Consider the following 19,551-nt stretch of genomic DNA (forward strand, 5'->3'; position numbering starts at 1 on the left):
CGATGTATGCACGCATATTGATGATGCGGCAGGAGGAGGCCCTAGTGCTGCGCAGCTGCAATCGCGTCTATGCGAACTCCGCAGCATGGCAATCTGTGGCGGCCATATTGAGGTTCGCGAACCGAAAATCGGAGGTTCGGGCCATCTCTAATTATGATCATACTTGGGAAAGTTTCATCAAAACTACACGAGTTGGTAGCTTACAAAACATTCACTTTTGAATAGCCTTGGTTATTAGCTTTCCATAATCACAACATCGTGGCCTTTTCCAGATTCTTCTGGGGTTATGCAAACAAAAAATTGCTTTTAAATATTCTTTGTGTAAAAAAAATTGGTCTGTAGACAGCCACATGCACTCTTCAGAGTTAGTGACCCGATAAGTGCCCAGCAAACTAACAACTGAGACTGTGGTATCATTTTAACTATGATAGGTAGTAGATAGATTGGCTGCACAGTGCCATAGTGGATAGTAGCACTCTCACCTTGCAGTGCTGGGTCCCTGATTTGAATCCTAGCCAGGGCAATATCTGCATGTTTGCATGTTCTCCTCTGTATGTGTGGGTTTCCTCCAGACACTCAAGTTTCCTACAACATCTAAAAAAGATACAGATAAGTTAATTAGCTTCTTCCTAAAATGTACCCTAGACTACAATGGACTGAAGTGGGGATTACATTGTAACTCCTCAGAGTGACGGTTAGAGACATGATTATATATACTGTATGTAAATAATAATAATTATAGTAAAATTTAGGGTTGAGGTCTATGTCTTGTGATTTTTTTTTTTTGTGACAAACTGAATTAAAAGCAACAACATTTCTATTTTCACATACTCTGTACCAAAATAAAACACTTAAACACAAAATGAACCAAGGTGAAGGAATTCAAGAGGATACATAATTTGCTAACTGAGGAGCTCGGCTTTTTAAATCTGTAAGTCATGAGGGTATATTGCTGTTCATTTTTGCAAATAAGGGCTTATTATTATTTATATAGTACAATGAGAAAACTAAAAAAAAATGTGGTGGGTTTTATCTACATTAGCATTTTAGTAGTAGTAGTAGTAGTAGTAGTAGTGGTGGTGGTGGTGGTGGTGGTGGTGGTGGTGGTGGTGGTGGTGGTGGTAGTAGTAGTAGTAGTAGTAGTAGTAGTAGTAGTAGTAGTAGTAGTAGTAGTAGTAGTAGTAGTAGTAGTAGTAGTAGTAATAGTAGTAGTAGTATTTTATTTATGGAAATGTATTAATTGTGTAATATATTTTCTTGTTTTTTCCCTTTAAAAGGCATAGAAAATAAAGTAATTACTTACAATAAACGTGAGGTGAAAATCAACTGATGAGAAAAAGAAATATATTTATCCTTTTACTCCTAAAATGACTTTTGTTTAGATATGCCATGGATTTATTTTATATTTAAACATGTACAAAGTAGATTGAATGTTTAGGATTATACAGAGGCGCCCATAGGATAAGATCTGTATAATCCTAAACATAAATTGGATCCACTAGCTGGATAGGTGTGACTACCTTTTCTTTCTACGGAGAGCGACCTCTTAGCCTGAACGGGGACAGGCTTAAAACTTCCCGCCTGCATATCTAGTGGTTGCCTGAACCTGGCAACCTACACTTGTGAGTAATAATTTTTAATTCCTAACCATCTGAATTTCTCAAACAAAATTACACTATTGGGGCTCTTTGTTTACAAAGTAGATTGAATGTTTTGTTGTCTCTGCTCAGTGGCAGCCTATTAAGTGTCCCTAAAAGAAAATACGTGAACTATTGACCTTTTTCTATTTCCCTCTGCTCTCAGAAGTTGTATTCTGCCAGGAAAACTTGTATGGCTGTAATTTGCTTAACAGCGATGTTAACTATTTTCCCGACAAGTTATGGACAAGACAGAAGCTGTTACTTCCATGCCTAAAAATGTACTCTTTCAGGCAGCAACATAAAACAGCCTGGTTATTAATATGTTTTTGCCACTGTGCATACACATGCTTATCTTATCATGTCACATGTCGCCTTGGGTACACTTTAAAAAAATAATATCGCACACAAGCCTTATTTGACCCAAAAAATTATTTAGGTGTGATAAGTACTGACTAAGTTATTGGAAAATGAATGGGAGGAGCACTGAAATTAGAAAATTGTCCTGGCCCATAAGGTGACAACAGCCCCAAGGGCTGAAGTGATTAAAAGCAAGAATTCACTTTTCCTGAGGAAAAGGCAAGCTTCTTAGCTTACTTCTCTGAAGTGCAAACATAATATCAGATTCTGTTTAAATAGACAGTTGAAGGTTGTAAGAGTATTATATACAATTGTTGCTAACAAAACTATGTATTAACTAAATGTGTGCTTCTTTTCTGCAGAAAGCCAGGCTTGCAAGAATCAGGGTGGCCAAAACTGTAACCTCATCGACATATCTACACAGCAAAAGAAATGGTCTCCTCAATGAGGCGTTGGAACTAGGGGTATGTCTAAACATATGTCTAAATAAATAATTCAGTGTAAATACTGCCAAAAAAAAACCCTACCAGATACGTCAAAACAAATGGTGCAGAGACCGAGAGAGATATTTCTTGCTAGGAGGCAGAATGAACAGTTGTGTAGAAAAGAAAAAGTTGGCTAAAATGTTGACATGAAGCCCAGGCTCATAAAAACAAGTTTACTTGTATTTGAGTTTATGGAGCTGGGACATATTATGGCCAGAGTTATTTATTTTAACTAAGCTTTAAATAAATGTTTCAATTGTAGTAAATTACGTATTTTCTACACAACTGTTCTTCCTGCATGCATATAGTGTTAAGCCGAAATGTTTGTATTTTCGCGTTTCCTTAATTACAGACGTGAATTTTGCCACTACGACACGAAATTTGTAATTGCCATACAAACCGTAATTTGGAATTCAGTAAGCAAAATTTCAGTTTCATAATTTCGCGTTTCTGTGCAAATTTGTGTTTAATGTGAAATTTGGTAATTTCATGTTTTGTATAGAAACAGTTATTTTAGTTACGAAAATGGACGTAATTTTGTTTCTAATAGTAATTATGCACATTTAGGTAATGCCTAAACTCAGGAAAGTCACGCATTGATAGCAATTACTGATTGTAATTACTGATAATGCAAAGGCCCCTGCACATGCTGTTGCTTTAAATATATCAGTAGGCTTTAATTGCAGCAACTTCTAAGTCAGGTGCTCTTTACCATAGTGCACTTAGTGGTCATGTTGAGACACTTGGTTTGGGGCCATGCAATATATGATCATGCAAAGGTCCCTGCACGTACTGTCACTTTAAATGCATCGGGAGGCTCTACCTGCAGCCACTTGTAAGACAGGTGCTCTTTGTCAATGTACACTTAGCGGTCGTGCATGTTGAGACACTTGGTTTTGGGCCTTGCAATATCTGATAATGCAAAAGTCCCTGCACGTGCTGTTGCTTTAAATGTATCAGGAGGCTCTACCTGCAGTCACTTCTAAGACAGGTGCTCTTTGTCAAGGTGTACTTAGTGGTCATGCATGCAGCAGTTATCGTAATTTCACGAATTACTCAGAAGTGAAGAGGTCATCACTGGGGAAAAGCAGCTTGTTGGGCTGTGTGATGAGTCTGAGAGTGAATGAGGAGGGGGGAGGCAGTAGGGCAGCAGTGTGTCATATGACTTGCACAGCAGCAGAAGGGAGGAGGTGGCACAGCTATCCTGACACAGAAGGAATGGAGGACGGCTGACTGGCTGAGGGTGAGCAGTTTGTTTGTCACAGATTCACAGCCATCTAGCCAGGGTGTTAATGTGTTGAGCTTCAGCGTGTCTTGTCAAATGCAAATTTTTGGGTGCTGAGCAGTAAAAGTTTGCCTCAGGCATCAAAAGTCTAGAATCGGCCCCGGTCATAGTGGCCAAAAACTACAAAAAAGGTTGTCAGAGCACTGACCAGTAATTTGTCTCTTATCATCTTGTTGCTATGCGCTACTGAGTCAAGTTACTAGGTGCCCACCAACTTTAGAAGCACTGAAATTAACTTCAAGTAACCTGGGGCCTGATGTTTGAAGAAGCAGTAAGTTGCTGTGCGCAAGGAAAGCACATACATTTTGCTGATACTAGGGGAGCAGCATACATCCCTTACATCAAAAAAGGGCGCGTGGTGTAACCCAAATTTAATAATTTTGCCAATAACCATACACTACAATCTCTGTTACAGCAAGGCCCTAATGACACTTTCTCTTAAGGGTCCTCATGATGTACAATGGGGGCGAACCGAACTTCTGGAAAAGATCACGGTTCTCTGCGATCGCAAACCCCGGAAGTTCGCCTGGAACCGTTCGCTGGCGAACCGTTCGGGCCATCTCTATCCATAGGTATATGGTTTTGTCAATTGCGCTCCCCTCTTCTCACCCTCCCCTCTATATCTAGGCTTGCTGCAACTCAAAACGATGCTACATATACATCTCATCAATAATAATAGTGCTTATAGATTTTAAGATAGGATGTTTCACTGCCATTTCCACCACTATTTTATCTACTTCATAGCAGAACTCTGCAGTGGATAAAATAGTGGCAGGGATAGTGGGGAAACATCATAGCAGCTCTTTTATCCCCTACAGTGTTCAGAACAAAACTCTGTAGTGGATAAAATAGTGTGGAGATAAAGAAACATCATATCAGCTATTCTATCCACTACAGAGTTTCATTGCAAAACTCTGTAGTGGATATAATTGCAATGTTAAAGTTCGGTGTAGGTAGGGGATACATTACTGTTAGGTTTAGATGTGTGTGTGCACATGGTGCTGGTGGTGGTGGTAAGGATGGAGGTAGTGATTCAGCATTATAAGTGAGGTTTCTTGCTCACATAAAGCTAAATAATTGAAAATACTGTACCTCCTGTTTTAAGATGGCTAATTCATATTTAGCATAGTCTTTTTTGTTTATTTGTTTGTTTGTTTGCTCGGTAAGAGGGCATTTTGGTCCCTCTGAGCCCCTTATAATATCCTAGTGGTTCTGGGTTACCATGAGCTGGCTGGTAGCTGTGTAACAGCTGTGTTAAGGTGATCCCTTCTTTAGACATTTCTTATTCTTTCAGAAAATAGCCATTTATTAATTTCTACACTGTGCTATGTTTTAATGGACTTTTACTGCATATGAAATCTGATAGTTCAATGAGAGCTATAACCCAGACATAGTCACATGACTTGAATAATAACTCATAATTTAATGTATGTTTCTGTTGATAAAATCCAAATTAATTCTAAAGTCACTGCAAGCTATCCAGAAATGTGATAATTTTCATTAGAAAAAAAAAAGCTATTATTCCAGTCAGATTGTGTTACATTTTCACTGGTAACATAACTGATCCATGCGCTAAGCTATATCATAGCCAAGCATTTGCACCTACTAAGCACCCGTCACCCCAAAGCTGCTTATTTGCATAGCGGTCTATGAACACATGGAGAGTACTGACAAGTATTGACATCAAAATCACCTGCTTCACATTTACTTGAATCTCTTCCCTGCTGCTCTCCAGTCCACCTGTGAGTGAGTACGGTAAGTCTAAGTTCATTGTCATGTCCTAGAAATTAATGCAGCCAGATGAAAATCACATTGTTCCCCCTTGCAGCCCACTGTCCATTCATGTGGCAGAGAAGGAGTCTGGCTACTCTTGAGAGTGATACTATAGGTAGGGTTAAGTGCTTCCCCACCCGTCCTCCTTCCTGGTGATTTTAATGCCAGTCCCCGACTCCCCACCACACAAGTGCCCAAGTGAGAAGGATGAGTAGCCTTTTAAAAAGAGGACATTAGCCAGTGATTTATGGGGATGCTGTGCCAGTACTCTAACATTTCATGCAGGGTTATATCACTGATTGTAGAACAAAGGTGCAATGTGACGCTAATGATTTGCTAATTTTTGCTTTTAAGTACTCCTGATCTGTATTTTAAAAGCCTGATTAAAAAAAACCCACTGCATAACACACCTACTCAACCCTATGTATGTCATCCTTGTATCATTGTATATATTTATTGTCCAGCGCTGCGTAATATGTTGGCGCTTTATAAATACAATAAATAATAATAATAATAATAATAATACTCCAGGTTCCCATTGCATCACTGCCTCTTCTCTCCTGTCAGCTTTCTCATTCTGCCGCAGTATCCTTTCGTAAATACCGGCATCTTCACACCAATAGCACTGGAAGTTCAACGGAAGTATTTCTGGGTCAGTGCCATTGCTGTGAAGATGCCAGCGTATATGAGAGGACACAGAGGCAGAACGGGAAAACTAACAGGATGGAAGATGGGATGCGATGGGAACCTCGAGGAAAGTGAGGTATGTGGTGGCTTATTTTTTTAATAGAGAAAAACAGAGAACACCAAGAGCCCAATATAGTGTAGTATGTACTGGTAATGTACAGTATAATTGGAAGAGTAATAATATTAATTTAATACTCACAAACCAGGGTTACCAATTAGGCAACCACTGTCAAAGCAGGTGGGGTGATTGTCCTGACCCCACTCAGGATTAAAAAGTCACTCTCTGTAGTAGAAGAAGGAAGGGTACAATCCTCCACCAAGGGTGGACTTGATGTAGATAATAGGACAACAGGATAAAAAAACACTAAAAGAATTTAAAAACCCATCTTGGTAATAGAGGTGGCGGACTTACCTCCTCCAAGCAGAACATACGACTGTGGATTTTCAGACAAAACAATTTTATTGGATACTCCAAATAAAGTGCAACGCATTTCTCGGGGTACAAACCCTCTTCAACTGGCAATAACAGATAGGAGTAAATAGCATCTGCCAGTATCATCAACGCTGAGCGCCTCTGTTATCCTATTATCTATTTTTTAACAGGTTTTTAATTATTAAAGCAGGAGGTACAGTTCAAATAGGTGTGGTCAGGGGAGGTAGGGGCGTTCTCAGTAGAACTGCCAATTCTTCCCCGCCCATATTCGACGCTCTTTACCAGTCGAAGATTTCGACTGAGTGGAATGTTTACCACAGGGGGGCACTAGAAAAAAGGAAGGCGCTGTGACATATATCACAGAATCACATATACAACAATTTAAATAAAAAGTAAACACTCCCTCAGTTCAGGGGTACATTAAACTTATAATTCAAATTTTAACCATATATATATATATATATATATATATATATATATATATATATATATATATATATATATATATATATATATATATATATATATAAAGGCCTCTAAGTAAATCAAGGTGAATCAGCATGTTGGCAGGTGTCATAAAAAAAAAGAAAGAAAAAAACATAAGACAGATTTGGTTTGCTTATCTTTGAGACAAGGGGCTTGATTCACTAACCGGCGCTAAGTGTTAGCGCCGGTGTAAAAAAGAGTTTTCCGGCGCTAAGCCGGTTAAGGTAGCCATACACTGGTCGATTTGCCATCAGATTCGACCAACAGATAGATCCCTCTCTGATCAAATCTGATCAGAGAGGGATTGTATGGCTACCTTTACTGCAAACAGATTGTGAACCGATTTCAGCCTGAAACCGTTCACAATCTGTTGTGGTGGTGGTGGTGCTGCCGCCGCTCCCCCCTCCCCCGCCCGCATGCCCGCATACATTACCTGCTCCGCTGGCGCGACTCCAGTCCCCAGGTCTCCGCTGTCTTCTCCGCTCTGGTCTCCGGCCCCGGCATGCTTTACTTCTTCCTGCCCGGCAGGAAGTTTAAACAGTAGAGCGCCCTTTACTGTTTAAACTTCCTGCCGGGCAGAAGGAACTGAAGCATGCCGGAGACCAGCGCGGACACGGAGCAGCGGTGACCGGGGGTAGTCGCGCCGGCGGAGCAGGTAATGTATTGCCGCTCTATTGCGTCGGTCGTCGGGCACTCGAATGCCGCTAGCGACGCGTGCCCTACCCGCGGGCGATCGACGGTAATTTTCCGCACGGAGCGATCGACGGGATCGTATGAAATGGATCGAAATTCGGCGTGTAGCGGGAACGATTGGCAGCAGATTCGATCCCAGTGATCGAATCTGCTGTCGAAACGGCGGCAAATCGGGCCAGTGTATGGCCAGCTTTAGTGTGCCTTATCTGAGGTTAGTGTGCCTTATCTGAGTTAGTGTGCCTTATCTGAACTTAGTGACCCTTAAGTAGCTTTGTGCACACTAAATAGCTTTGTGCACACTAAAAGATGCACAAAGCTACATCGCACACTGCAGATAAGGCACAATAACTTCAGATAAGGCACACTAACTCAGATAAGGCACACTAACCCCAGATGAAGCCCGCTAACCAGCGAACGGTTCCAGACGAACTTTGGGTGGTTCGCGTTCGCCGGCGAAGGCGAACTTTTGCGGAAGTTCGATTCTCCCCCATAATGCTCCATTAGGGTCAAATTTCACCCCCTACATCACAGTCAGCAGGCACATTATCACCAATCAGACTACACTCACTCCTGATGCCCCACCCTCCCTTATAAAAGGCAAGGCTCTCCGGCTGTTTTACTCACTCGTCTGCCTACAGTAATTAGTTAAAGGGATACTGTAGGGGGGTCGGGGGAAAATGAGTTGAAGTTACCCGGGGCTTCTAATGGTCCCCCGCAGACATCCTGTGTTGGCGCAGCCACTCACCGATGCTCTGGCCCCGCCTCCGAGTCACTTCTGGAATTTCAGACTTTAAAGTCTGAAAACCACTGCCCCTGCGTTGCCATGTCCTCGATCCCGCTGATGTCACCAGGAGCGCACAGTGCAGGCCCAGTATGGTCTGTGTCTGCACAGTACACTCCTGGTGACATCAGTGGGAGCGAGGACACGGCAACGCAGGCGCAGTGGTTTTCTGACTTTAAAGTCAGAAATTCCAGAAGTGAACTGGAGGCGGGGCCGGAGCATCGGTGAGTGGCTGCGCGGGCACAGGATGTCTGCGGGGGACCATTAGAAGCCCTGGGTAAGTTCAACTCATTTTCCTCCGACCCCCCTACAGTATCCCTTTAAGGGACAGCTGCTGACAGACTCTGCTAGGGAAAGCTTAGTTAGGCTCTTGTAGGCTTGTTAGCTTGCTCCTGGCTGATTGCTATTCCTTATATTGCACCCCACCACAGCTCCTTCTCTCCCTCATCCCTTCTCCTCCTCTTCCAGAGGAGGGTCTTGTCTTCCAGGGAATTGTAGGATTTCAAAAGCCAGCTTACATACATTGGCCGGGAATCGAACCCAGGTCTAGTGCTTGGTAGGCAGCTCTCCTCACCACTATACCACCACCAACTCTACATACTAAAGCCAGCCTAGCATGTACCATTATGATATATTCAAGAGAAAAATTAGCTTGCTTAGGGATTTGTAGGATGTCAAAACCCAACTCACATACATTGGCCAGGAATCGAACCCAAGCCTACCGCATGGTGGGCTGCTATCCTAACCATTATACCACCAACACAACACACTACAATGCTACATGCTGAAGCCAGCCTGGCATGTACCATTATGATATATCCAAGAGAAAAATGAGCTTGCTTAGGGATTTGTAGGATGTCAAAAGCCAACTCACATACATTGGCCAGGAATCGAACCTAGGCCTACTGCATGGTACCATGTGTACCAGGACTTGATGCCATTGAACTTCTCTTGGATATTTCATAATGGTACATGCTAGGCTGGCTTTAGCATGTAGTGTTGGTGGTGGTATAGTGGTGAGGAGAGCTGCCTACCAAGCACTTGACCTCGTTTCGATTCCTGGCCAATGTATGTGAACTGGCTTTTGAAATCCTACAATTCCCTGGAAGACAAGACCCTTATCCTCCCTCCGGGAGACGGGAGGAAGGGAGGATTACACGTCCTGATGTTGTAAAGCAGTGTAGGCCTGCAATTGAACATTCAATGAGATTTCTGACCTTAAAACACTGCTTTGTGTCATATCCAGATTTTTTCTGCGACTTTTGACGTCTATTCCACTCAGCCATGTATTTGACCACTTGAAACATCTTTTCCATCACTTTTGTGACCAGCATAATTTTTTCTAATATTCCAAGTTCGCCTCTCCATTGAAGTCTATTGCGGTTCGCGAAAATTCAAAACCGGGTTCGCGAACCTAAAATCGGAGGTTCGGGCCATCTCTAACACTTACTCAGATAAGGCACACTAAGCACAGATAAGGCACACTGACCTCAGATAAGGTTAGCGCTGTAGTTTGTGCCCACTAAGTGATAAGGCACACTAACCGGCTTAGCGCCGGTTAGTGAATCAAGCCCAATAGATCTTGAGTGGGATTGAATTAATTCTGTGTATACTGTAAATATATCAATATAAACATTTGCGTGAATACCTTTTTAAACCCAACAACAATGTGAAGAGGCTTCAGCTAGAGGAATAGAATATAGAAATAGGCTTTTTACCTATGGTTAAAATACAATACCACATATAAATATGTCCTCTTTATGCCCCCATTAAGGGTTAAAAGGGCCTTCATTAACACTCTCCTGGTAAAGTTTAGTGCTGAATGTAGGAAGTGACACCAATGTTTTGGCTGGATCTGCATGGTATGTATGGCATTATGTACAGTTTATATGCAACTGTTACTGTACCTGTGGTCAGAGCTTTAGGCAATTAGCAAAGCATGTAGATCTACTTCAGGGAGCATTGTGCATGCTTTTCTCAAACTGCCACCAGATCTGAGTTTTGGCTTGAATGTGGATTGCATGGGTGCCCAGCCACTGGCTGTGGCTGGGCACCCAGGCTGGGCACCCAAGGACCAGACCCTTTTTTTCCATTCAGACCACTGCAGATTTCACGGTTTATTGCTCGCTCATACAACCTACCACCTAAATGAATTTTGGCTCCTTTTTTTGTCACTAATAAAGCTTTCTTTTGGTGCTATTTGATTGCTGCTGCGATTTTTACTTTTTATTATATTTATCAAAAAAGACATGAATTTTGTCAAAAAAATGATTTTTTTAACTTTCTGTGCTGACATTTTTCAAAGAAAGTAAAATTTCTGTATACATGCAGCACGAAAAATGTGGACAAACATGTTTTTAATTTTTAAAAAAAAACCATTCAGCCTATATTGATTGGTTTGGGTAAAAGTTATAGCGTTTACAAACTATGGTGCAAAAAGTGAATTTTCCCATTTTGAAGCATCTATGACTTTTCTGACCACCTGTCATGTTTCATGAGGGGCTAGAATTCCAGGATAGTATAAATACCCCCCAAATGACCCCATTTTGGAAAGAAGACATCCCAAAGTATTCACTGAGAGGCATGGTGAATTCATAGAAGATTTTATTTTTTGTCACAAGTTAGCGGAAAATGACACTTTGTGAAAAAGAAAGAAAAAAAAAGTTTCCATTTCTGCTAACTTGCGACAAAAAAAAATGAAATCTGCCACGGACCCACTGTGCTCCTCTCTGAATACCTTGAAGTGTCTACTTTCCAAAATGGGGTAATTTGTGGGGTGTGTTTACTGTCCTGGCATTTTGGGGGGTGCCTAATTGTAAGCACCCCTGTAAAGCCTAAAGATGCTCATTAAACTTTGGGCCCCTTAGCGCAATTAGGCTGCAAAAAAGTGCCACACATGTGGTATTGCCGTACTCAGGAGAAGTAGTATAATGTGTTTTGGGGTGTATTTTTACACATACCCATGCTGGGTGGGAGAAATGTCTCTGTAAATGACAATTGTTTGATTTTTTTTTTTACACACAATTGTCCATTTACAGAGATATTTCTCCCACTCAGCATGGGTATGTGTAAAAATACACCCCAAAACACATTATACTACTGCTCCTGAGTACGGCGATACCACATGTGTGGCACTTTTTTGCACCCTAACTGCGCTAAGGGGCCCAAAGTCCAATGAGTACATTTAGGATTTCACAGGTCATTTTTGTTTCAAGACTACTCCTCACGGTTTAGTTACAACAATAGTATTAAGCGCTCCAATCTACTGTTCAATTGTGTGTACCCTCGAAGAGGGGAGCCTCATATGGTTAAACAATACTCCAAACAACACCAAACTACCATCAAGTCTTCATATCACACTATACTTTATTGGAATAGCAATACAAAACCCCCCAATATCCCCCATAAAACCGTGAGCCTACAGTGATTCCCAGCCTAAACATACACAGCCGGCTGTGTCAATCATGCTTCTCAATCATCCTGTGTCCACACACACCAATGTCTTTGTACTCCCGGGAGTGTCTCTCCTGTTAGCTCAGACTAGTGGTATAAAGTGTGTCCATACAGGAATTCTTTGGTCCAGATTGCTTAGCTGCCAGTATAAGTTCTTATCCTGATAACCACAGCTCCAAGGAAATGCTCCACTTCTGCTGTATAATTAGTCAGGCAGTTCTTATGGTATTACAAGGTATTAGGCTGCGGGGGGAGCGGGTAACTAGCATGCGGTATAACTAGCGGTGCCCGGAGGGCTCTCACCACCTCCTAAGGACAGTCTTCCGCTGTTAGGTCCTCGTGATGACCAGGTACTTCTGCCGCCCGCTGTCTCCTCTCATACCCCCTCAAGCTGTGTTGCCGCTGGCGCTCCACGCCATCCAGTTCCAATCACGGAGAAGCCTGTGACGTCACCTGCGGCTCACTTCCGTTACCAGTATCGCCCGCCTCTCGGGCTTCGTCAGACGGTCATGTGGGCAGTCCACTCTTAGTTACATTTAAAAGCCCTCCTCTTCCAGCCATTTGCGTATCTCCGCCCACTCTCAAAGCCGATTGGCTGCACTGCACTGAGTCCAAAGTGACATCTGGAAACACTCTCACACTTCATGTTTGTTACGATCCTTAAGAGTAATATCACAGGGCTGTTTATTATCTCCTATCCAGTTACCACACCACAGCATTCTCGTGGCAGACTTAGATACATGTTTGCCATATACATAGCTATCACATTCCTATCTCAAGTAAGCCATGCTTAGGTATGTGCTGAATATATATACACAATGCAGATGGAACAACCTCATTTGTACAGGAGCAGCCATTCTCAGCCCACACATTCTCATCAGTCACAACTCACCCAGACCCCCTTTATACAGGTAAAAAGGGCGACAATGGTAGATCCGAATTTAAACCCTTAGGAATAACCGTGGACAATCTAAAGATCCAACTTGACTCGATTTGGCAAAGTATCCTATCCAAGTCTCCACCCCTAGATGGTAGCTGCATCTTAATGATGCCCTTAAACCTTAAAGAGTCGGGATTCTTGTCATGAAACAGTTTAAAGTGCAATCCCAGAGGACTAGTTTCATCACCCACTTTTATATTGCCTATATGTTGCTGGACTCTTTTCTTTAACTTTTGTGTCGTCTTCCCAACATACTTTAGTCCGCACGGACATTCGATCATATATACGACAAATTCACTGTCACAATTAATGAATGACCTTATGTTATAAGATTTCCTCAGGTCTGAATCCAAGAAAACCCCTGTTCTTTCAACAAGATGACAGACAGAACATTTCCCACACGGGAACATCCCACACGGGCGGGTAGATGGCCCCAACCACATGCGTGAAGATTGTACAGTGGTGGACCTAAACTCAGATCTCACCAACTTGTCACGCAGGTTGGGTGCCCTTTTCGCCGCCATGTGTGGGTATTCCCCAACCACCTGAATAATTTTAGGATCAAGCCTCAATAGATGCCAGTGTTTAGCAAGAAGGCGCCTTAATTGGTTCCAATGGGTTCCATATTGTGTAACTAAACGTACCACATCATTTTTAGGTTCAACCATTTTCTTCTCCTGGATTAACAGTGTCTCTCTATCCGTCCCATCACTACGGGATCTTGCCTTGTCCAAAACAGTGTGGCTATATCCTCGTCTCTTAAATCTGCTGCACATCTCATCAGCCTCCCTCACATAATCCTCACCACCACTGCAGTTTCTCCGGACCCTTAATAGTTGTCCCACTGGGATACCCTGCAGTAGTGATGGCGGGTGGAAGCTGGAGGCATGCAGAAGTGTATTTCCTGCTGTGGGTTTGCGGTAGGTTTTTGTCCTAATTCTGTCACCATCTTTACTTATGCTTAGATCCAAAAAGCTGATTTCTCTGTCATCTATGGTATGTGTCAGTACAATATTTCTGTCATTCATATTCAGGTGGTCTAAAAAGACCCCCAACTCTTCCATTGTCCCCCGCCAGACCAGTAGGACGTCATCAATAAAACAAATCCAGGCCGCGACTTGTGTCCCGAACGCCAAATTTGCATACACCTCCTGTCGCTCTCACAGACCAAGATGGAGGCATGCATAGGCCGGGGCACATGCCGCGCCCATCGAAGTCCCCCTGATCTGGCGGTAGTAAGTCCTGTCGAACCTAAAGCAATTAAGAGTAAGTACCATCTGTAGGAGATCCATGATGAGCTGACACCTCCCTGGCTGTACCCCTCCCACATTTTTTAGAAAGAATTCTACCGCTCCCAATCCCACCTCATGTGGGATGGATGTGTATAATCCTTGGACATCGATCCCGACCAATAGATCCTTGGTGTGCACCCGAAGATCGTTTAACAGATATAAAACGTGTCGCGTATCACGAGCATCAGAGAATGCGTCCTTTGGGATGCAAATGCGTCCGTGTATGCAAATTTGGCGTTCGGGACACATGTCGCGGCCTGGATTCGTTTTATTGATGACGTCCTACTGGTCTGGCGGGGGACATTGGAAGAGTTGGGGGTCTTTTTAGACCACCTGAATATGAATGACAGAAATATTGTACTGACACATACCATAGATGACAGAGAAATCAGCTTTTTGGATCTAAGCATAAGTAAAGATGGTGACAGAATTAGGACAAAAACCTACCGCAAACCCACAGCAGGAAATACACTTCTGCATGCCTCCAGCTTCCACCCGCCATCACTACTGCAGGGTATCCCAGTGGGACAACTATTAAGGGTCCGGAGAAACTGCAGTGGTGGTGAGGATTATGTGAGGGAGGCTGATGAGATGTGCAGCAGATTTAAGAGACGAGGATATAGCCACACTGTTTTGGACAAGGCAAGATCCCGTAGTGATGGGACGGATAGAGAGACACTGTTAATCCAGGAGAAGAAAATGGTTGAACCTAAAAATGATGTGGTACGTTTAGTTACACAATATGGAACCCATTGGAACCAATTGAGGCGCCTTCTTGCTAAACACTGGCATCTATTGAGGCTTGATCCTAAAATTATTCAGGTGGTTGGGGAATACCCACACATGGCGGCGAAAAGGGCACCCAACCTGCGTGACAAGTTGGTGAGATCTGAGTTTAGGTCCACCACTGTACAATCTTCACGCATGTGGTTGGGGCCATCTACCCGCCCGTGTGGGATGTTCCCGTGTGGGAAATGTTCTGTCTGTCATCTTGTTGAAAGAACAGGGGTTTTCTTGGATTCAGACCTGAGGAAATCTTATAACATAAGGTCATTCATTAATTGTGACAGTGAATTTGTCGTATATATGATCGAATGTCCGTGCGGACTAAAGTATGTTGGGAAGACGACACAAAAGTTAAAGAAAAGAGTCCAGCAACATATAGGCAATATAAAAGTGGGTGATGAAACTAGTCCTCTGGGATTGCACTTTAAACTGTTTCATGACAAGAATCCCGACTCTTTAAGGTTTAAGGGCATCATTAAGATGCAGCTACCATCTAGGGGTGGAGACTTGGATAGGATACTTTGCCAAATCGAGTCAAGTTGGATCTTTAGATTGTCCACGGTTATTCCTAAGGGTTTAAATTCGGATCTACCATTGTCGCCCTTTTTACCTGTATAAAGGGGGTCTGGGTGAGTTGTGACTGATGAGAATGTGTGGGCTGAGAATGGCTGCTCCTGTACAAATGAGGTTGTTCCATCTGCATTGTGTATATATATTCAGCACATACCTAAGCATGGCTTACTTGAGATAGGAATGTGATAGCTATGTATATGGCAAACATGTATCTAAGTCTGCCACGAGAATGCTGTGGTGTGGTAACTGGATAGGAGATAATAAACAGCCCTGTGATATTACTCTTAAGGATCGTAACAAACATGAAGTGTGAGAGTGTTTCCAGATGTCACTTTGGACTCAGTGCAGTGCAGCCAATCGGCTTTGAGAGTGGGCGGAGATACGCAAATGGCTGGAGGAGGAGGGCTTTTAAATGTAACTAAGAGTGGACTGCCCACATGACCGTCTGACGAAGCCCGAGAGGCGGGCGATACTGGTAACGGAAGTGAGCCGCAGGTGACGTCACAGGCTTCTCCGTGATTGGAACTGGATGGCGTGGAGCGCCAGCGGCAACACAGCTTGAGGGGGTATGAGAGGAGACAGCGGGCGGCAGAAGTACCTGGTCATCACGAGGACCTAACAGCGGAAGACTGTCCTTAGAAGGTGGTGAGAGCCCTCCGGGCACCGCTAGTTATACCGCATGCTAGTTACCCGCTCCCCCCGCAGCCTAATACCTTGTAATACCATAAGAACTGCCTGACTAATTATACAGCAGAAGTGGAGCATTTCCTTGGAGCTGTGGTTATCAGGATAAGAACTTATACTGGCAGCTAAGCAATCTGGACCAAAGAATTCCTGTATGGACACACTTTATACCACTAGTCTGAGCTAACAGGAGAGACACTCCCGGGAGTACAAAGACATTGGTGTGTGTGGACACAGGATGATTGAGAAGCATGATTGACACAGCCGGCTGTGTATGTTTAGGCTGGGAATCACTGTATCCTCACGGTTTAGGGCCCCTAAAATGCCAGGGCAGTATAGGAACCCCACTAATGACCCCATTTTAGAAAGAATACACCCCAAGGTATTCCGTTAGGAGTATGGTGAGTTCATAGAAGATTTTATTTTTTGTCACAAGTTAGCGGAAATTGATTTTAATTGTTTTTTTTTTTCACAAAGTGTCATTTTCCGCTAACTTGTGACAAAAAATAAAAACTTCTATGAACTCACCATACTCCTAACGGAATACCTTTGGGTGTCTACTTTCTAGAATGGGGTCATTTGTGGGGTTCCTATACTGCCCTGGCATTTTAGGGGCCCTAAACCGTGAGGAGTAGTCTTGAAACCAAATGTCGCAAAATGGCCTGTGAAATCCTAAAGGTACTCATTGGACTTTGGGCCCCTTAGCACACTTAGGGTGTAAAATAGTGCCACACATGTGGTATTGCCGTACTCAGGAGAAGTAGTATAATGTGTTTTGTGGTGTATTTTTACACATACCAATGCTGGGTGGGAGAAATATCTCTGTAATGTAACGATCGGTGTCAGCACGCAGAGAGAATCTGATTATTGGTGATCTGCAGTATCACCAAGAATGCAGATATATACCTGGTTATGGATGATCTGCAGAATCACCGATAATACAGATATATTGCTAACCTCTGGACACCTATATAGTGTGAGTGTTTGGTGCAACAGTAATAACTTTGAGTGAGGACCACCTGAGGAGCAGGTGGTCCTTGGCAGTATGAGAAGTACCTCCCTTTGGAAGTGCAGAGATCTTGCAGCAGCCTGAGACATCCAAGGGGGTGGAGTCCCAGGCTGAATAGCAAGAAGATCCGGTGACTAGTGACCCCTGGAAGATGGACGTCACAAGCAGGTCTGGAGAATAACACAAATGATAATACAGTTCCCTAGTCTTGGGTGCGAGGTCCGTGGTCTCAGCACCCTGGAACTAGTCTGGAATATAACACAAATGATAATACAGTTCCCTAGTCTTGGGTGTGAGGTCCGTGGTCTCAGCACCCCGGAACTAGTCTGGAGTATAACACAAATGATAATACAGTTCCCTAGTCTTGGGTGCGAGGTCCGTGGTCTCAGCACCCTGGAACTAGTCTGGAGTTTAACACAAATGATAATACAGTTCCCTAGTCTTGGGTGCGAGGTCCGTGGTCTCAGCACCCTGGAACTAGTCTGGAGTATAACACAAATGATAATACAAGTAATCTGGCTCAGTGTGAATTCCCAGGTCCTCCTGGTTCAAACACACTGTAGGATCTGACTATGGTCTGAATGCTTCCACGTAAGTGTTCGCAATGGCAGACAGATCTTGCAGCAGCCTGAGACATCCAAGGGGGCGGAGTCCCAGGCTGAATAGCAAGAAGACCCAATGACTAGTGACCCCTGGAAGATGGGCGTCACAAGCAGGTCTGGAGAATAACACAAATGATAATACAGTTCCCTAGTCTTGGGTGCGAGGTCTGTGGTCTCAGCACCCTGGAACTAGTCTGGAATATAACACAAATGATAATACAGTTCCCTAGTCTTGGGTGCGAGGTCCGTGGTCTCAGCACCCTGGAACTAGTCTGGAGTATAACACAAATGATAATACAGTTCCCTAGTCTTGGGTGCGAGGTCCGTGGTCTCAGCACCCTGGAACTAGTCTGGAGTATAACACAAATGATAATACAGTTCCCTAGTCTTGGGTGCGAGGTCCGTGGTCTCAGCACCCTGGAACTAGTCTGGAGTATACCACAAATGATAATACAAGTAATCTGGCTCAGTGTGAATTCCCAGGTCCTCCTGGTTCAAACACACTGTAGGATCTGACTATGGTCTGAATGCTTCCGTGTAAGTGTTCGCAATGGCAGACAACCAGCAACTGACAAGCAAGCTGTACATATAGTTGCTAGACTCTGCCGCCCCGCCCGAGCCACTCAGCCAATCAGGAGTCCAGCAGGAATCAGCTGATCGTCCGAATCATCTGATACCTCTGCTGCTGGTATAAAGGTCCTGACTTCTGGCGCGCGCACGCGTAGCTCTCCATCCATATGTGTGAACTAACAGACCCAGCCAAACCAGACGCACGCCGCCGCGTGCAAACCGCCGCGTTGGACGCGGAAACAGCCGCCTTACTGCCAGTACATGCGGCGGCTTTTCCGCGATCTCTCACAGTCCCCCCCCCTGAGGAGTGGACTCCGGAAACTTCTTAACCGGGTTCCCCGAATGTGGGTCTAGAATCTTTTTGGTCTCACATTCCGATTGGTCTTTTACCATCACAGGGAGGGAGGGAGGGGAATCCATGTGCCCTGCCGGCTTCAAAAGAGACACATGGAGTGATCTTACACCTCTCATACTGGCTGAGAGATCGACAACATAGGTGACAAAATTAACTCTCCTGATCACTGGGAATGGTCCTATGAATGCAGGACACAGTTTGGTTGACAATCGCTTCAGGGCCCCATGCCGAGAGGATACGTACACCATGTCCCCTGGGGAAAACTCCCACTCTACAGACTTCCTCCTACTAGTCTGACCTTTCTGAGTCCGGGGTTTCCCTGGCCCTGGTAAATGATGCAATGTACCCGGTGAGGTCTGACGAGAAGTTTTACCCTCTAGAATGTCTCGCTGGCAAGGGCCCAGATTAGGCATCCAGTCCTTCACCGTCCCCGCAGGTGCCCTGACCACCCTTCGAGGTAGGCCGGTCTCAGGCTCGGAATTTTTAACTAAAGTTTCTGCTTTGACCTGCTCTGCCACTCTCTCCAAGCAATTCTGATGGCAATAGGCTGACCATTCCAGTAAGTGACCTGAAGCCCAGTCAATCTGTGGGAAGTGGAGTTGCAACCAAGGCATACCAAGAACAATGGTGGAGGTTGTCATGGGCATAACCAGGAACTGTAATCTCT

General features: G+C 43.9%; 1 protein-coding gene across 2 annotated transcripts in view; it reads left to right on the top strand.

Annotated features, from left to right (window-relative positions):
- The window catches only part of KCND3 (potassium voltage-gated channel subfamily D member 3), a 1,159,387-nt gene that overhangs the window by 902,984 nt on the left and 236,852 nt on the right, over window positions 1-19,551 (top strand). For both annotated transcript variants that reach the window (XM_068269741.1, XM_068269742.1), the window contains one exon: window positions 2,360-2,461. In XM_068269741.1, the coding sequence (XP_068125842.1) occupies window positions 2,360-2,461 (102 nt within the window). The remainder of the gene's footprint in view (window positions 1-2,359; window positions 2,462-19,551) is intronic.

The sequence above is a fragment of the Hyperolius riggenbachi genome, chromosome 2 (assembly GCF_040937935.1).
Source record: "Hyperolius riggenbachi isolate aHypRig1 chromosome 2, aHypRig1.pri, whole genome shotgun sequence".
In the NCBI taxonomy this organism is placed as follows: domain Eukaryota; kingdom Metazoa; phylum Chordata; class Amphibia; order Anura; family Hyperoliidae; genus Hyperolius; species Hyperolius riggenbachi.